We start from the raw sequence: 20,255 nt of genomic DNA on the forward strand, positions 1-20,255 counted from the left end.
ATATAAATTATATACGGATTTATCCGTATATAAATTATATACGGATTTATCCGTATATAATTTCTGTATATAAATTATATACGGATAAATCCGTATATAATGGCTTAAGAAGAGCTAAATAAATGCCCTGTATATAGCAGTTCTCCATGCACAATATACAAGCAGAATAAAAGTTCTTATTCTATTGACAAACTTTCTGGATTAGACCAATAAATATAAATATAAAAATTAATGTTAACCTATCTAAACCAATATTCACTATATATTCTAATTTCTCTGCATATGTTATTTTATATATATATATATATATATATATAAATTATATAAAAAGAAATTGTGATGTTCACCATATGCTTGAAATTCCTCAAACTCATGGTATAACACTTTAATGGAATGATGTCTAATATTTAGTTTAATGAAGCTCAACCTAATAAGAGTAATTTGCTGACTCTTAAGAAAGCCCCAATATATTATCAAGTTCAGAGTTAAACAACTATTAATCAACAGTTCCAATAAAAATTAACAAGTAGCTCAGAACTCACTGTCTCTAAAATAGGTTTTTTAAATGTTAGATAATCGATAGGGACATACCACTAAACAGTTTAAAAGACGTGGGATGGGTTCTTCGTTGAGTGGTCAATGCTAAATCAGATTTCTTTGATAAGTAAAGGGCAGGATCAATAATGATGGGCCTTGCTCTTTGATTCCTGCATAGAATAAGTAATATAAGTCAGGGGAGAAAAACATGCAGAATATAGTCTACAAAAAATTTTCAGATGCATAATAATCAAATTCACTTACAATTTCCAACCAGCAATGTGTGTATGCTCAATGAAATTTAGATTCCTTGACAGATTCGAGAAAACATAAAGCAAATCTGCAAAAGCAGAAAACAAATATCAAATGGGTTCAGGGAGTAAACTTTTTGCATGTTTGTCTTGATAAATGCTTAAACTGAAACTATAAACAACATGGAATGATCTATACGAATATGGATTTATGCCAAATGATACACTATCAGACAGAAAGAAGATGTTGAAACCAGAAGACTAAAATCATTGAGTACAAAATACCATGAAGCAAATTGTTACACAGTTATGCAGGTACTATAAGCTTTCCTTCTTGGTAACAAAATCTATTTCAACAACTTAAAGAATAGAAGAAAAAAATCAAGCAACCTCAAAGAAAAGTGAGACAAATTATAAGATAATATATTCATATGTACAATAATCATATAAACTATATACCATGAAGCTGCAAATTCAAGTGCACAAGTCTCATTAATTAGCAAATATAAGCTCAATCATTAAATAAGAGGATATCCTAGTACCATAAATGCAACCAAAAATGCACTGCAAGGTGGATGGGAAATTGTTTTCTGCTGCAATTGACCTGCAGAATATAAACATCAATCTTTTAACTGTTTACAACTATTGATAGTACATATAACTTCACAAAAATGCCAACTAATAAGAGTAAATTTCAATGTGCAGATTAGAAAAGCTACCCTTCAAAGTAGACTATAAGCTTAAGCGATTAAAGGAACTCGTGGTCAATAAATTATTGTGAGTGGAAATTGACAAGCTATATAGACAGCACAACTTGCACAATCTAAAGTTAAATATCCACATGGTTAAGAGAGAGGAAAAAAAAATAGCACATCTTGTTTCCTTACTAATTCACCACTCAGATTCATGTAAGTCCGAGGAGGCTTTGCAAGGAAGACAAGAACTTCACCAACAAAACCTGCAACAAACCAACTTGCGAAAAAAATTTATCAATACAATAAACATAGACAGAAAAACAGAAAATAGAAATATCTAAGCAAGGCAGCGGGCAAACCTTTTCCGAAAATGGCTTTGGAATAGGAAGTGTTCATAGGAATCCCCTAAGATTCAGCAAATGCATCAATCATCTCAAAGCCCACCTAGACAATCATCAAATCAAACTTGTATTTCAGATTTAGCCATTTGTTCAAGAGGATTTATTTTTTCCTATTTAGCTATTGATCTGATCTCTGTTCTTATTTACCTAGCAGTCTTTAGAAACTTATTTTTAAATGTTTTAATGGTTTAATAACAGTTTAACCATTTTGACAGTTTTAAACAAAAAAAAATGCCAAAAATAAAAGGTGACCAAAGATGAAAGGAAAACAGCTACATTAATAAATACATCACCATATGCTATAAGCTTGTGCAAAACAACCATTGATTAACCTTAAAGAAAAGTACAAACCAGTATATGGACAAAGCAATTGAACATCAAAACTCTGAAACTCAAGCAGAGCAATGTACTATATTTAAAGAATCATGTAAGTGTATGTATCTTACATGAAAATTCAAAACCATCAATACCTGCCCCTAATACTCATTGTATTCATCTTATTCAGAATCAAATCACGTTACTGGATAATTAAAACCAAAGGTTTCTGAATGTGAGTAATATTTTTGCATGAGCTATAAGGATGAGAATTCGTTATCACCAAAGATTATATAGCATGAGCTATAAGGATCTATTACAGTTAACAAGCAAGGAATAACTATACAAAACAAAAAAGAGAAGTTAATTCATGACATCAAATGATTAACATTTAAAATAAACACTACTAGTAAGGTAAGTTTTTTCTCTGCTATTTTTTATACCAATACAGTAACTCACTTCAAAAATTGCAGATTATCCCATACATCATTCATAATCTGGGAGCTGGTTGCAGTAAATTAATTCTCATTAATAGGAAACATATTATAATTTGAACTATGAACTTACTACGGCCAATATGGAAATCATTCACTAACTAAAAATGAAATTAAAGGTGATGCACTACGTGATTTCATTGGCTGCAAGAAAAAAGAAATAAGGTTAATGGATAGAGGTTCATACATGTGGAATGACTATCACTTGATAATTGATTGCGCTCACAAGAATTTCCAAAACAAACTTTTACTTTGAAAGAAAACAAACCCGTAACTTTTTCAAAATAAGAAAACCCCTCCCCTGAAACGTAACCCCAAGTTAATATACATATATATAACTATATTAAAAATATATATATAAACTTACGTCACCTTCTTTTATATATATATATATATATATATATATATATATTAATATAATATAATACTTAAGTACATTAACCTCTGCACCTAATTCAATTAAGATCTCTGCTTTTCTCCACAATTAGAGACACCACAAATATACTTTTGACCCTTTTTTAATAAAAGAATAAAGCTTCCAATCTTCTTTACTTCAAAAGCTCTTGGACGTGTCTTCTCTCCTCCATGCAAAACATGAATTTTATTATTCCACGAAACTCGAGTCTATTCTATCCACTTTCTTCCTCTACCCAATTACTTCCTCCTTCCCTTTAACAAAACAAAATATCAAAGCTCTCCCTTACTCACACAGAACCACCCTTGCTGAGATTCTAACACACAAGGTTCTTTCATCTCAATCCCAACCAGCCTCTTTTTCTTTAACTACCAACCCATACACCTTCTCCCATGTTCTAATCACTCTTCATTTAACTACCAGAAGCTAAAACTCACCACTAACTACTCTCCCCAATAAACTAATCACATATATACAGGAAGAACCTAAACCAGTAAACACAGAATGAAGGTGTAATTACAACTACCACTGGAACACCAAATGATATCACTGGAAATCTCAAAACCCAAACCAATACCAATTCCAAACACAAAAATGCATCAAAATAAACAATAGTCTTACAATTTTAGAATGTACCATTTTAAAAATCTCACCTTTAGGAATCAAAGCACTTTCTTTAACCTTCACGGGAGAAGCATTACTGCTACCACGTGCTCGACCTCCTCAGCAGCGGGTTTCACGCACGAACTTTTTTTCGAACGACTGGCTTTGAGACCTATTAAGGCTCTCGCCAGTGCAAGGCGGGTTTGGGAGTTTTCCTGAGGTTTGAGACATTAATCACAAATTTCACTCAGTTTATTCCAGAGATGGGGAAAAAAGATGGAGAAGGATGGGAACACTTACCACTGGCCGAGAATGATGGCGGAATGGACGACCATCCACAACGGTAGCAGGACTCCGATAGGTCACACGCACTGAACGAAGAAGCACTCTCACTAGCCGACCCTCTGTGAAGGAAAGAGATGTTGCACACTAGGGTTGGAGAGGAGAGGTGAATGAATGGTTGATGAAAGATTGATGAAGATGACTCCACAGAGAAGAGGGTTTGAGAGCAAGAGAGTTCGAGAGAGAGAAAAGAGTTCTAGGGTTCGAGAAAGGGGAAATGCTTCTTCAGAGTGTGATATATTAATCAGAAAAAAAAATTTTAAAAATAATTTCCCACATCCGTATATAATATCCGCAGTTAACAACCGCCACCACGTGCAAACTTTATATACAGAATTTATATACGGAAAATTCCGTATATAAATATCCGTATATAATATCCGTATATAAAGCCTTTTCTGGTATCCCTACATAAATTCCGTATATAATACTTCATTTATATACGGATTTACATCCGTATATAATTTTCCGTATGTAATTTCATTATTTCTTGTAGTGAGTAGGGTGTTAAGATATGCCAAATATTGTATTAAAGGATATTAGGCAATCAAATATTGTGTTAGTTATAATTTAGATATTATTATAATTTGTGCAGATTTGTGCACCTGTCATTCCTTTAATAGATGAAGAATTATAGGATCCTTGAATGTATATATATGGTACTCTACTCTTTGAAATATACATCAAAATTATTCTTTAAATCTTTTATTATTATGTAGTAGTGGTAAAATTATATTTTGAAGTTTCAAGAATTTATTAACAAAAAGGATATTTCTTACGTTCTTTTTTATCTTTGTAACATGAGTTAGGCACATGATATTAGATATTGTGATAGGTTTGGAATCACATTTGAAGTTTTAGAACTATAGTTCTCTTTGAATTGGATGCAGTTCCTTTGGAGATAGAGGGTGTAGTACATGAGAAAGTCATAACATAAGGAGTTAAATAATGGTTTTCGGTAGATTTTCAACATATGAATAAATGGTTCTTTACTAATTTTTAATATTAGTTATCTTATGTTAGTTATATAATTAATATAGATCTAATAATTTAAAAAGCGTGAATTTTTAATATCAATTAAATTTCTAAACAAAAATAATTTCCCATGTCAATTGAAAGAATCGTCAATAAAAGACTTCAAAATGTTGTAATATCTATTTTTTTTTCTCGATTTCTACTATGATTAAAGCTTAGCTACAACTAATTTCCTGGTTAATTATAGTCTTAATTGACATAAAAAGTTTATCTTTTTAATATTTAATTTGTTTTAGTTATTTTTAATATATATTTTCATGCACGTAAACATAATTCGTAAATAAAGATTGTTAAATTTCTATTAATGTTATCATTTTAGCGTAGTTTACTAAAATGTTAATAATGTATTCAAGTATATAAACAAATGTTTAAGTATACAAATATCATAATCTTAATATTCATATAAAAGATAAACAAATATACAATTTATTATAAATAAAACTACACAAATTTAGTTGTAAAACATTCTTCAAAAGATTTATGTTTATCACTCTTAATGTTTAATACTTTATTTTGAATGGAGATAGATCATTCAAAATCTACATATCACTATGCCAAAAAAAAGTTTTTTATATTTGTTAAAAAAAAATTTATACTGATTTTCGAGTAGGTAAAAAACAAGAGTATAGAAAGTGAGCGACATTTTTATACTGGTTTTAGAATAGATATAAAAAAATTTCACTTTCTATACCGATTTTGTTCAGAAAAAGGATCATAGTATGCCTTTTTATACCTTATATTCTGAGAACATGTATAAACTGAGACTTTCTATAAGTGTTCTAGCTTTTCCCATATTTAATCTATATGTGCTAATATCAATATTCAAACCTACATAAAATTCATTCCCGAATCAATATTGTTTCTATTATTAACATATCAAAATAGTTTCTCAATGTAATATTTACCTGACAAAGTTCCTTAAACATATTTACATAACATAATTACAGATAAAATAGTTCCTCAACTCAAAATGTAATATTAAAACATCTAATCATTTACAAACTACATACGGTTAAAATAAATGCAACCCATTCCTCCCGAATAATCTTTATGACATGTTGCTCCATTGGAGATGTTTCATCAAATATCTATACAATGAATAGTTTGAATCAAGTTATAATATTAATGGGTTAAGATCTTAGTTATAAAATGTTCATGTCACCAAATTCAATGAATCAACAACATTTGTAGATATAATTTTGTGCATGTGTCTCATGACATAATATCCACACTCAAAGCTCTCCGGTTGACATGAGCACTACAAGTTAAATAAACCCACGAGACAATATGTGGGGGTGGAGATTTTTCTCTGTGATCTCTTACGCAACTCTCCTTTTAACCCAAAGGACATTGTCACTGAAAACAATGAATGCACAAGAAAACAGAACGTCAAAATCCAAACCTGGATAAAAGCTAGAAGATGCCATACTTCCTCATACTCTGAGTAGGCATGTTAACACTTTCACATGCATAAAGTTACAGTCACAAAATGTCATCAAAACCAAAAATTCACTCAAATGTGAAATGCCACCATTAAGTTTAAGAAATATATGCATGAAAGATTAAAAATCCCTACAATTACCAGGAAGTAATGCAAGAATTCTAAACTATAAACAAATATTTTCATCTGGTCACCACTTCCACTTCTATTGGTAGTGTGGCACTCCAGTTCATACACTGACAATTGACTACTGCTTGGAAGCATAAGAATAGGCTATAACCCCATCAATCATCAATAATATTCAAACATTCTATGGACGAAATTTAGGCCACGCAACAAAAATGATACAGAAGGCTCCATTGCTAATTTATTATTTACTATATAAGTTTAAGCCCCTCATCACTTATTTACATGCCGGTCAAGTCAAAAATAGTATGTGACTGAATGACTAATGGAATAAGCAGCTAGTAACATCAACAACACACAGTTACAGTATATCAAAATCAAATTCTAAGGTAGCATAGCTATTATACGCTAGGCAATCATACTGTAACTGACATTTTTGCTCTAGTGGATATTTTAAAAATAGAAAGTTGGGCAAAAATAATTGATTTGTACTGTACTATAATTAATTATACTATATTATACTTAAAAAAAACTGATCCACTTTTACTAAAAGTTCAATATACTATTTTATGGTTTAGTTTTTGAAAACTGAACTTATGACAGTTTCGGTTCAGTTAACTGTGAGAACTGTATCTACTCTTTTCTCTTTTCTAATTCCCGTTCAACTGCTTCCTGCCAAAAAACGTTATTTAATAATAAAATATTAATAAAAGAAACCGTTCACATAAAAAAATTAATAATGAAATTTTTAAGATAAAATTTTTTTATCACAAATTTTTATATTTTTTTATCAATAAACATATATAACTTTTTAAATAATATTATTTTAAGTAATAAAAGTAAAATATTTTTTAAAATTTAATTTTATTAAATGATTAAGTAATAGAAATTATAAAAGAAAAAAAGACTATATAAAAAAAATACTTTAAATATATTATATTCTTTAACATATTATTAAATATGTAAAAATACGTTAAAAAAACTTTTAATGATATTAAAATGTGTGTAAGCACACACACTAAAATAACTATTTATTTTAAAAATCGACTTACTTTAAAATAAATATCAATATTATTATTTTTAAATGATAGTATTTTACAGACTAAAACTAAAATATATTTTTAATGTTAAACTTTATTAAATGACTATATAATAAAATATCATAAAAAAATAGTAATATAGCAAAAATAATTAATATTATAGAAATATCAAATTGAAAAAAATTAACAACCGTTTGTTAAGAGTAACTTTTCTAGTATCATCTTTTATTATATTATAAATATTAATAAATATTAGTTTAAATTTTACATAATAAAATATAAATAATAAATAATTGATTAATAAAACAATTTTATGATTCAACAAAATAAATATAAATAAAAAATTATCTTAAAATAAAATAAGTAGATAAAAAGATAAAATAAATTATATACACATATAAAACAAAAAAATATAAATAAAAAATTTAAAAAATTAAATATAAAAGTAAAATAATATTCATGACAAAATAAATATAAATAAAATAATAAAAAATAAATAAATAAATAAATAAATAAATAATAAAATAATTTCCATACACATATAATAATAAAAGAAATATAAATAAAATAGAAAATAATAATATCAAATAATTAAAAAGTTGATTTGTAAGACACTTATAAATTAAATAAAATAAACATTAAAATAAATTTCAATTAAAAAGAACATGTATTGTTATACTATTCAGTTTAAAAACTAGTATAATTCAATTTAAAATTAGTACAATTCAATTTAAAATTAGTATAGTTAGTAGTTCAGTTTAGTTTATATTGTAGTTTAATACAATTTAGTATAGTTCATTTCAGTCCAGTTTGATAAAACAAAAAACAATTCAGTTCAGTTTATCCGAACTATTTTACAGTTCAGTTTATCTGAGCTGTTTTACAGTTCAGTTTAGACAAATTAATTTTTAGTTCAGTACAGATTTTATTAGTACAGTGCGGTTCAGTTCTATTTGTCCACCCTATTTAAAAATATCTTTATTAGATTTTTCTTGCTCAGAAAAGAAGCAAAATTTACCCATAATTTTTTCCACACATGCACTATGGTGGGAAATAGATGGTTCCTTTCCTTTATTAAGAATAGAGATCTCTTGAGAGGGAGAGAAAATATGTCCCAAAGTTAGTCTTTCCCACACCAGTCTAGATTTTCTGCTGAGATTCTTGTACTGTTTTCCTAGTAAAAACTTTAATATACATAATATATATTAAAAAAATTAGAATATTTTAAACATCAAAATTAGTGTCCATAAGTGTATTGTAAAGACTCAATAGAGAGATAACAGCAAAAACTCAACAGAGAATCTAAAATTTTTTCCACACATGCAATTGAGCAATTCAAACTTAAGTCATAAGTTACGCTTGTTAGGTACCAATAGAATCGCACAAGTTCCTGTTAAGTCTATCTTGAGCCAAAGTCAACTACCATATTCTGCTATTCAAACAGAAATAAATTAAAACTAAAACAGCGTAATGCAACAGCCTATAGATTTCTAAAACACACGCTGTTAGATTTGACAATATTTTTATCACTGCCTACAAATCACTTAGGCTCCGTTTGATTCCACCAATGGCAAAGGGAATGCACAGAGTGTGAAAATGGGAGTTTGGATGGTGTGATGTGCATGGAAAGTGAGAAAATCAAGAAGGATATATGCAATAAACTTTCTGCACGAAAGTTGAAGAAAGATGACATAATAGATTATGTAGTAAATATTATTTTATTGATATTTACATTCATTTTAAACACATAATTGATTATAACTTCTGAGAATCGATAATGATATTTTTATTTTTTTTTATTATAATGATTACAATAATTAGTAACATAAAATCATCTTGCTCTCTACTTATTTTCACTCTTTCTAATAATTGAGAAAAAATCATCTTCCCCTCTTTTAACTCTCCTTCTTTCTCCTTCTTTCTTTTTTCACTCCCTCACTTTCCAACACACCATTTCAATTTCTAACTACAGCACATGCTATCACAGGTGTACCGATGCTAAATTCAAACAAGGACGCCACCTATTCCTTCAATCTCTCTCACGCATGCATAATAGAGCCTTTGGGGACTCCAAATCAACGAATTAGTCTCACAGGGGAATAAAAGTGTATGTAAGGAGAAATAAAGGCGTGAAGGAAAATTAAGAGGAAATGTCTTTTAGAAGTTTCTTAGAGGGAAAGGGGAGTATAAATAATAACAGAATAAGTGGTGAGAGGTTCATCAGATATTTTACTTTTGGGAATAGAGTGAACTTTTTCCAGTGGAGGAAGGAGGCTTTCTTGGGACATTTACTTGTAATTCTGTTTTAGACACTTTACAAAATTAATGAAATACGTATACATTCATTTCTTTGCTATTGTTTGAGTGTTGTGAGAGAGGAGAGTCATCTGTTACGGTTCTATGCATAAAAGAACCTAACAGATTTGGTTCGACCTGCCAGATCCAGATCGGAGGAGAGACAAGATGGAGAACATGGTGAGCGCACTGGAGGGAAGATTTGATTCCATGGAAGCGACGTTGGAGGAGATTCGAGCGGAGATGAAGGGAATGGCTCGAAACATGAATCACGACCAAGGGAGACGAAATGTTAATCGCGACCATGGGAGAAGAGGGAACCAGGGGAGGCGTTCTGAAGGCAGTCATTCGGTGAATGGAAATCGGGACACGGAGGATGATGAATCTGAGGAGGCGTGACAAAAAAAAAGAGAAGATGAAGCTGGGGTACATTTGTATGGAAGGGGGAGCGAACTATTGGTTTCACTTTTGGCGGAAGAAGCTTAAGAAGCCTACCTAGGTGACATTGACGGAGGCGATGGCCAGGAGGTTCGGAGGTAGACACCGGGGAACGATCTTCGAAAAATTGGCGGCGGTGCGACAGAGGGAATCGGTGGAGGAATATGTGCGGGAATTTGAAATCCTGGTGGCTTTGGTGGCTTAGGCGACTGGCGTGGCGGAGAAACAACTGCTTGGGTATTTCTTTGCGGGACTCTAAGAAGAATTGAGGGATCTCGTTCGACCTTACGATCCTCGCGACCTCGTGTTCGTGCATTTGCTCTCCAACAAGTTAATAGTTATTTCCTATGCTTGCATGCATGATAAATGATAGATGCATTTGATGTTTGGTGTGTTCTATGATGGTGTGTTGTGTTGTTATTGTTGTTCATTTTGCACCACTGTGTGTTGAGTTTTTGGCGTGAACGTAGCCTACGAAGGCCACAACGGAAGTCAGATATTTGTTTGCCCTTCAAAGGTTATCGACATTTGTCGACCAATATGGGCATCCGTCGAAGGCCTAACGGATATCCAACTTCCGTTGTGGCCTTCGGGTTCTCTGTTTAAAAGTATATGTACGTTGTTGATATTATGAGATGTTGAATTATATCCTTTAGGCAAACAATGCTATAGTTCAAATGTGTTTTTTCCTTTTCTTCTTACCTTGCACTACAACTACAGTGTCAGTCAGCGGGAGAAATCTATGCACAGATTCAAATAAAGTTGATGAGCAATTCAAAACTGAAGAAGTAGAGACTGTAAATGTGCCCCCACCCCCAACATAAAAGGTATTTTGCCACGATAATTGTATGTGGAACATTTATTTTTCTACTAGTTTTTGGCTTTCTAACCTAAAACGGATGTTGATATCCGTCCACGAATGTTGACATCCGTTTAAGAATTCATCCAACGCATATTCAAATTCGTTTAAATATTACTGAAGGGCAAAAGAGGAATGAAGATGTGCATGGAGTAGTGTGTGGTGGTGAAGGGAGTAACTCTAAAAAAATTCACATTAAGTTATTTAATTTTAAAGGATTATAGGTAAAAGAAAAGTTAAAACCCTTTAATTGTCCTCATGTTTATACATGAATATCAATTCGGTCATATTTCCTTTTAAGTTCTCTCAATTGAATCCTCAATTTTGAAAGTGTGCTGTAATTTGACATTTTCTGTTAATACATAATTGACTATGTTAACTCAATGCACATGGTTTTTTTAATTTTTAATTTTTTTTAAAACTTTATCACATGTCAAATGAGGATAGAGATAATGTAATACGACAATGACAGTGATATGTGTCAATGTTGAAAAATTATTATGTGAAAATTTCAAATTAGTCTTTTTATTTATATTTAGTCTTACTTTAGTCCTAATTTTTTTAAATAGGAGCAATTTCACCCATCTTTAAATTAAGACCAAATTTAACTTATATATATAATTATATTTTATGTTTTTATTAAATATTTTTAGCAATATTAAATTTATATCTTACATTTAACTTTATTTAAAATATTTATATACTAATAATTTTTATACAAACATTAGAGTTGGTTTAAAAATAACAATATAATATTATAAATTCAAACATAAAATTTTAAAATAGTTTTATAACAATTTAAAATAAATATTATAATAATATTTTTATTAAATGATATTTCTATAATTAATAAACGTTATAATTATCATAATAATATTTTTATTAAAATCTAATTATTTATTAATATTTTTAAAATGATTAAGTTTATTTAAATTAATATTTTACATTGGATTTTATTTAAATTTTGTTTTTAAATTATATATATTTCTTTTAAATTGTTATAAAAATATTTTAAAATTTATATTTTTAAATAAGATACATATAAAAATAAAAAATAAAAAAAATAATAAACTAACTCGTGACATTAAATTAACATCATTAATTCTATATTAACTTAAATAATCAAATTATATCACATTTTTTAAATTGAAGAACCAATTTAAACTTAAAAAAAAACAACGAAATTTATTGGAGGATTATCTTAGAATTTTAACATACTCAACTCAACTTTTGTTTTAAGGAAAGTAAAGGAAAAATATTAGTACAAAATTTACTTATATTGTTCATTGGTTATCCGCAGATCTGAATATGGTCGATATTGCAGGCATGTGCATTTGATGCCAACAAAAAAAATCTTTAGATAATGGATAACGATTTTCTGTAGTTTAGATATTTCAGATTAAAAATGGTTTGACTACATCACTCATTCATCAACAAATTATTTGCTTACCCAATCTCCCAACAACCACGATAAATATTACAAATTTATACCACAAAATAATATCTAAACTGCCTCAATAAAATATCTATTTTATTAATTAATCATGTGTTGTTATCACACTCAATCATGCTCAATAAAATAATAATAATAATAATAATTATTATTATTGCTATTTATTTTATTCAACTCAATTTACTATTAATAAAATGCTTAGCAAATAAATATTCAAGATTTTAATCTGCTAATGTATTTATAGCATATGAACAGATGACAGTACATTGTTCCAACAAATAAGAGAGTAATATTATTGCATTAAAAATTCAGTGACTTTACTGAACATTAAAAATTACATTATGAGTTTATGTAAATTGAAAAACTTAATTAAACCTTTTTATCAAAAGTAAGATTAAATAAAATAAATAATATAATCAACAGCAAAATAATTACTTTTAAGTGTTTTACAAGCACACATACTTAGATATATATATAGATATACATAAATAGGTAAATTATTAGAATATATTAATAATATTATTATTAAAATGTAATTCTTTTTGTATGAAGTTTAAATTTGTCTTCAGTCTAAGGATCTTGAAAAAGTTTTAATAAAATATATTGATAAGATTTTTATGGAAGGAAGTTATAAATAAAGTTATTTAAAGTGCTAAAAAAGGATGAGAAAGGTGTTTAATTGCATTAGACGACAAGCTGTTACAAGAGTTTGTTGATGATTGAGTGACGCCATGTTATGGGGAAATAGATAAAAATTCATATATTTATTTTTATTTATTTGTTTATTCCTTATTTAATTTATCTGGGTTGCTTCCTCTCTCGGATTTCTCACGGTGGTCGGTTCGATTGAGGAAGACGACACCTTTCACTCTCTCTCTCTTCTTTTCAACTTGCGTCTCTCTGTGAAACGAAATCCACTGATTTGCTTGCAACTTGCAAGTACTATCAGAAAACAATTGCGGCGTTTCTTCGCATTCCGAGGAAAATTCTTTTTTTAATTCTCATTAAATTCAACGTTCCACATTTGCGATAGGAACGAGTTATGGGTTCCACGGAGAATGATCTATCGCTCGCTGAAGAGGCTCTTCTTCAGGTCATCTTCCTCCCCTACCGTTTTTCATCAGCCATGTTCAATTGGTGTTATTAATTTTAATTTTTTAATGTATTTCTGTATTCAATCAACGTCCTCGTAAGAGCGCTTTGACTTGGTCTAGGTTCTATAATTTTGTAATTTATGGTTGATACGAGGAGTTTAATTCAAAATTACTTTTGTTTTGTGTTTGTTTTGTGGATGTCGCTTATTAGCGAAATTTGTGTGTGATGAATCGTTTATCTCTTCATGTTATAAGTGCTTGGGAATGTGGAATCAAAATTGGTGCAAGGTTTAATCGGTTAAAGAAATATCTTTGACTGACAAATGGAAAACACGAACTGTAGCGTATTGAAGCTGCTTCTTGTAGAAGTTCATAGGGTAAAATGGGATCAAAGGATTTTCCGGTGATTTGGTAGGGTAAATAATTGCCGTACCTATCAATTTTTCCCTATCCTTTTGATTTTGATGCGGTATGCTTTGTGGATATAGTTGTAACTCAAACTCAAACAAATGAAGTGCACTGACAATTTCATTGGTTTGTCTGCTGTTCCCTTCTCGGATTGGTCGTCAGTAATTTTTTTGCACTTTGATATTTTGTAGTTGTAAATAGAACAGTGTTTCTAGTCTAAAATTATGTTACTTGATTTGGTAAAATAAAATATCAGTCAGAGTCAAATGTTTTAACAGTATGGTTATGTCATCCGCCTTATTTTTATATTCAAATCTACTATTTAGTTGTTGTCCATTTTTATGCTGTCCTGGTTTCCTATATTCTTGATAGTCAAACATAAAGTTGTGGGGGCAACGAAATATTTTATATAGTCAGTGTCTTTCTTGTCACTTCCTTGTTTGAATCTTTGCCAGAACGTGGTATTTTTCACCATGATGAACAATTGGTTGTTTTATACTGAAGGACGAAGAGAGCAAACAATACACAGGAGATGGATCAGTCGACTTTAAAGGGAGGCGTGTTCTAAAGCAGAACACTGGCAATTGGAAAGCTTGTCCATTTATCTTAGGTAAGTTTTGTCATTGCCGTTAGGCTTAGGAGATTGTTCTTTTATGTTGATTACATTTTTATGTCATGTGAATTGCAGGCAACGAGTGCTGTGAACGTTTGGCATACTATGGCATTGCAACAAATCTTGTTACCTATCTTACCCAGAAGTTGCATCAAGGAAATGTCTCTGCTGCACGAAATGTCACCACTTGGCAAGGCACTTGCTATCTTACACCTCTCATTGGAGCCGTTTTGGCAGATGCGTACTGGGGACGATACTGGACAATTGCTGTTTTCTCCACGATTTATGTCCTAGTAATTACTAACGAAGATAAACTTAATTTTTCTTATCAAATAATTTTCCACATACATCCCTCTCTTCATATAATGCTGGAAATGTCCTACACAATTTCATTAAGATAAAGCAAAGTATATGCCTGCCATACACTCAGTATTTATCTATTAACAGAATTTGCGCAGTCGAGGAATATTTTTGTACTATTTTACTTTGTAATTTTTAGTGCTGATAAGTTCTTATTGGATCATTTTCTAGGTATTGCTTATGTGCAGAATATGGATTCTCTTACATTGCTTCTCACAACATAAAAATACAAAAAAAAAATATAAAAATAGTGAAGGGTGTGGAAGGTTGGCAAATATTATGCTGTCAGAAAAAAATTGAAAAAGGAGAATTAGAAGACTAGTTTTGAGTGTACTGTGATCAAACTTCTTTCTTCCATTGCTCTGCTCTACTTAATATACAAGTTTCTTACCATGAAATAAGGAACTTTTACAGATTTCTCGAGCACTGAATATATTTTCAAATGCATCATCACATTTGAGAAGTTATAGGGTTAATATCTGGAACACTTTGGATTTCTATATCAGCATGTTGGTATTCTCAGTCATCATTTTGTTTATGTGCATATTTTGCTTCTATGTGCTTTGTTGTTTAGTGGTCTATACATATTTTAATGTGTAACATGGTCGTTTCATCCAGGGAATGGGTACATTGACTCTTTCTGCATCAGTTCCTGCACTCAAGCCTGCAGAGTGTCTGGGCACTTCATGCCCTGCAGCTACTCCTGCACAATATGCTGTGTTCTTCTTTGGTCTCTACCTGATTGCACTTGGGACTGGTGGTATAAAACCATGTGTGTCATCTTTTGGGGCAGATCAGTTTGATGATACTGATGCCGAGGAAAGGATTAAGAAGGGATCCTTTTTCAACTGGTTTTACTTTTCTATCAACATAGGTGCCTTTGTATCCAGCACTTTTATTGTTTGGATTCAAGAAAATGCTGGCTGGGGTCTTGGATTTGGCATTCCTGCTTTGTTTATGGCATTAGCCATTGGGAGTTTCTTTTTAGGCACGCCCCTTTACAGGTTTCAAAAACCAGGTGGCAGCCCTCTTACAAGAATGTGCCAGGTTGTGGTAGCATCTGTCCGGAAGAGAAATCTGGTTATCCCTGAGGATAGTAGTGTCCTATATGAGACACCAGATGATAGCTCTGCTATTGAAGGAAGTCGAAAACTGGAGCATAGTGATGAACTAAAGTAATTTTATTTTACTTTTACGTTTACTGTTGCAGTATCATTAGCTTGATGGTCACAAACTCACAATACAGGAAAAGGAGTGTCTTATTATGCATGTTAACTTATTCCTGATATTCTATTTAAAGTGCACTTTGTCTTCCAACCAAATTCAAACTTGATTGTTTAAGGATACTACCGATTAGTAAATAGAGACTGTTCATGTTAGGCTCTGACCAACCAGTTACAGTTAGCTAGACCTTTAGTGCTTAGGCCTTATCACACAAGATAAGGCCTGAGGAGATAGGAATAGGATAACAAATATTGGGTGTTTGGAGTGCATGCAGAGAGCACAACACGATCTGTTCTTTTACACTCGTGAGATAATTTCTTGTGACACCCCACTGTAACCTTTGTTAACCTCTTTTTCTACCCTAGACTGTTGCCATATATTGTTACCCATATGCTGACATCCCCTCATTAAATGCCATAGTTGTCACAATCATCTAAGTTGGAAATACTTTGTGGTGGGTACAAACAATTTCCAACTTCTGTAACACCTTTTGTCCTTCTAATGGGTTCATTCATAATCTCATCCAAATATCAATGGATCTGCACATTTGCCAAATCTTTTAGGTGCAAGTTTTTGACTAACTAAAATCATCATCTTTAAATATGTATTGAGTACCAGAAAGACACAATGATGTTTGAGAATGTCACTACATAATGGGGATTTCTTTTGTTCCCAACAGAAAATTATTATTCTTTTCCTTTATTTTTTCTGATATCTTTTTCGTATCTCAAATTCCATTTCTCACATCTCTCTGGTTCTATGGTTGAAGTTTATTGTCAGGTGTGTTTCCCCATGTCTGTGAAATTTTGTCGAGTTACAACAGAAAAGAAAACAGTTTGCATTAAATTTGGTAGCGTCTTGATACCTTGAGGTTTTTAGTGAAATTTTTTCCCATTGAATCTTAGTTAGCATTCGACAAAACATGATAGTTTTAAATCCTTATTTGGTGAATAGTTTTTATCCTACCACTTCTTTATCCAGTGAATCTTATCCTTTCCAGTGTGAAAAATAAGTCCTTAAACGTAAGAGAGTAAACAAACGCCAGGTATACAAAATTTTTATTAATGCTGATTAAATGTAGTGGTATATATTATTGCTGTCATTTTGATATCTAGGAATATAAGTAACAAGTTTTCTTTTTATTTCTCTTTGCCCGTAAGTTTGTATTGCGGTGTGTATTTGATATGGAACTCATGGAAGCGTATATTTTAAAAAAATAATCATTGGGTGCGCATCTGATGTCCTCATTTTGTTGCCTTCTTATTCGTGATTAAATTTTTCCTTCATGGCTCAACATTGCATATAATATTCTCCTATTCTGAATTGTGAGAAATGACTATACAAGTTTATTTGCTTGTGTTATTTTGATGTTATCAAAGAATGAGCTTGCTATGTTTAAGCATTTGTTTATTCAAGAGGGATAAAAAATACATCAGACTGTTTCTACTCTTCTGAGAAGGATACTGGCAGATTTGTTGTTGTTTTGCTTTTCTTTTCCCTAAGAATATTATGGTGTTGGATGGATTTCCTGTAAGTTGTAACCAATTTTCTTTTAGAAAATTTATATTATGTTGAGAGGTCCTCTACTAAAATTTTAAATTTTTAGCTATTGTCCTAATAATGTTTTTCTATTCTACTATCGATAATAGTTAAAATAGCCTTATCTTCTTCAGAAGATTTTACACTCAATGTTGGCTTCCTATTATCTAAAACCCCATTTCTTGTATTTCATTGAAGGTGTCTTGATAGGGCGGCTATAGTGTCTGATGCTGAGGGCAAAACTGGTGACTATTCTAACAAGTGGAGAATTTGCACTGTTACACAAGTGGAGGAATTGAAAATCTTGATTCGCATGTTTCCAATTTGGGCTACTGGGATTGTTTTTGCTGCTGTTTATGCCCAGATGTCAACATTGTTTGTGGAACAAGGGACGATGATGAAAACAAATATTGGTTCCTTCAGGATTCCTCCCGCTTCCCTCTCAAGTTTTGATGTGATAAGTGTTATTTTCTGGGTCCCCGTCTACGACAGGGTTATTGTTCCCATTGCAAGGAAATTTACAGGCAAAGAGAGGGGTTTTTCAGAGTTGCAAAGAATGGGAATTGGCCTTTTTGTTTCAGTCCTGTGCATGTCAGCAGCTGCTATAGTGGAGATTGTACGTCTGCAGCTTGCACAAGAGCTTGATCTTGTTGATGAACCTGCTGCTGTACCCCTTAATATATTTTGGCAAGTCCCTCAATATTTCTTATTGGGGGCAGCAGAAGTATTCACATTCGTGGGACAGCTTGAGTTTTTCTATGACCAATCCCCAGATGCCATGCGGAGTTTGTGCAGTGCCTTGTCTCTGCTGACTACTTCTCTGGGGAATTACTTGAGCTCATTTATTCTTACCGTAGTGACTTACTTAACCACACGAGGTGCAAATCCTGGATGGATTCCAGATAACTTGAACAAAGGTCATCTCGATTACTTTTTCTGGCTTTTAGCTGGACTTAGCTTCTTAAATATGTTAGTGTACGTTGTTGCTGCCAAAAGGTACAAGCAAAAGAGGTCTGCTTAAGAGTTTTCAAACATTTATTTGAACTGGAAGGACGTTCTGCTATTTCCCAATGTCAATGTCGTGATTGTTCTGTATGTGGAATAATGATGTTCTGCAATTATGTACGTTTCTTTCACTTTAAAAGGAAAATCTGTGTCATGCCCGCTTCAAAACAGCCTGCTCTCTGCACTCTCATGAAGCCTGGAAGTGATGAGATTACGTGATAACCTTGTAAGCTTATTATGGGAAGTTAATGTTCAATTTATCTACATTGCAACATTCACACTTGTAATTATTAATGTACAAAAGGTTGACACTCCTTTTATGCGCTCCATCGTTTCATAATTCCAACAAGGATTGATTGTCATTTGAGTTGCGTGCAATTAGTTATCTTAAAATCCTTCCATACACTTAGAATCCAATTCCCTCTCACAATTCATACTTTTTCTCTAACTACATTTGTTAGACTGGAATAATTGTGTCACAATTTAACTAATGACTGATTGAGAGCATTTTGTTTAGGAGATTTTAACTAGAGAAGCTAGTCTGTGCACCGATATCACAACATTTTACACTGTTATTTAATTTTAAATTACTACATATAAGTTTTCTGACTTTTAGTGAGTTTAGGAGAGATTTAAATCTAAACTGATTAGTGTTAATTTGTGTCAGACAAACTTTTAGAAATAATACTTGAAGTGAACTTCTCGATTTCATTTGAATTAATTTAGGTCGAGTTCCAGAATAAAATAATAAAAGGAAGAAATTACAATCAAAATGAAAGAAAACTAATGAGTGTTTTTTGGAATTATAGCATTAGTGTTTTTTGTTTCTGTCCACACAATTGGGCAGCATTTTAAAGTAGCGGATACCACAGAAGATAGCTATTAGCTAATGATAAATGGATGCCCGAGACTGGGGCCACACACGTGTAAGACTTTCCATAAGAAACAAAAGAAAAACAAAAAAATGGCATAACGAAATGTGACCTCATTCTGAATTCTCATTCATCCAGATCGAACTGCAGAAGATGCAGAATCTCATCACTGTATATTCTTCACAGTTTTTGGATTGAGTTCATTGCATATTTTAAGTCTAGGCATACGAAAATGCTAATATAGTAATTGGCAAATGACTACATCCAGTGGACAATGAAAATGAGGAAATCATTGTATATTCTATCATTATTGTTTCTTCAATGATACGTATAAGATATCTTTTTCTGGTACTGATAGTGACTGCCCTAAATACGATTTTTAAATGATTACTATATAAAT

General features: G+C 31.2%; 1 protein-coding gene and 1 long non-coding RNA gene across 3 annotated transcripts; one reads left to right on the forward strand and one right to left on the reverse strand.

Moving 5' to 3' along the window:
- Positions 1–440: 440 nt before the first annotated feature.
- On the reverse strand, positions 441–4,286 carry LOC148205962 (uncharacterized). Of its 2 annotated transcripts, none has more exons than XR_015785895.1 (7): positions 4,012–4,286; positions 3,762–3,926; positions 1,843–1,927; positions 1,676–1,746; positions 1,331–1,392; positions 802–877; positions 441–707 (listed from the first exon to the last, which is right to left on the reverse strand). It is a non-coding gene; the product is annotated as an uncharacterized LOC148205962 (long non-coding RNA). The 2 variants fall into 2 exon arrangements; XR_015785896.1 differs by having other exon boundaries at positions 1,676–1,760.
- A 9,197-nt stretch (positions 4,287–13,483) lies between these two features.
- LOC124826983 (protein NRT1/ PTR FAMILY 8.3-like) lies at positions 13,484–19,345 on the forward strand. Its single transcript, XM_047299957.2, has 5 exons — positions 13,484–13,833; positions 14,747–14,852; positions 14,931–15,148; positions 15,834–16,390; positions 18,177–19,345. The coding sequence occupies exons 1-5, from the start codon at positions 13,783–13,785 to the stop codon at positions 18,997–18,999; spliced, it is 1,755 nt and encodes a 584-aa protein (XP_047155913.2). The 5' UTR covers positions 13,484–13,782; the 3' UTR covers positions 19,000–19,345.
- Positions 19,346–20,255: the final 910 nt, after the last annotated feature.

This window comes from Vigna umbellata, chromosome 1, assembly GCF_029865625.1.
Source record: "Vigna umbellata cultivar VRB3 chromosome 1, Vumbellata_1.0, whole genome shotgun sequence".
In the NCBI taxonomy this organism is placed as follows: domain Eukaryota; kingdom Viridiplantae; phylum Streptophyta; class Magnoliopsida; order Fabales; family Fabaceae; genus Vigna; species Vigna umbellata.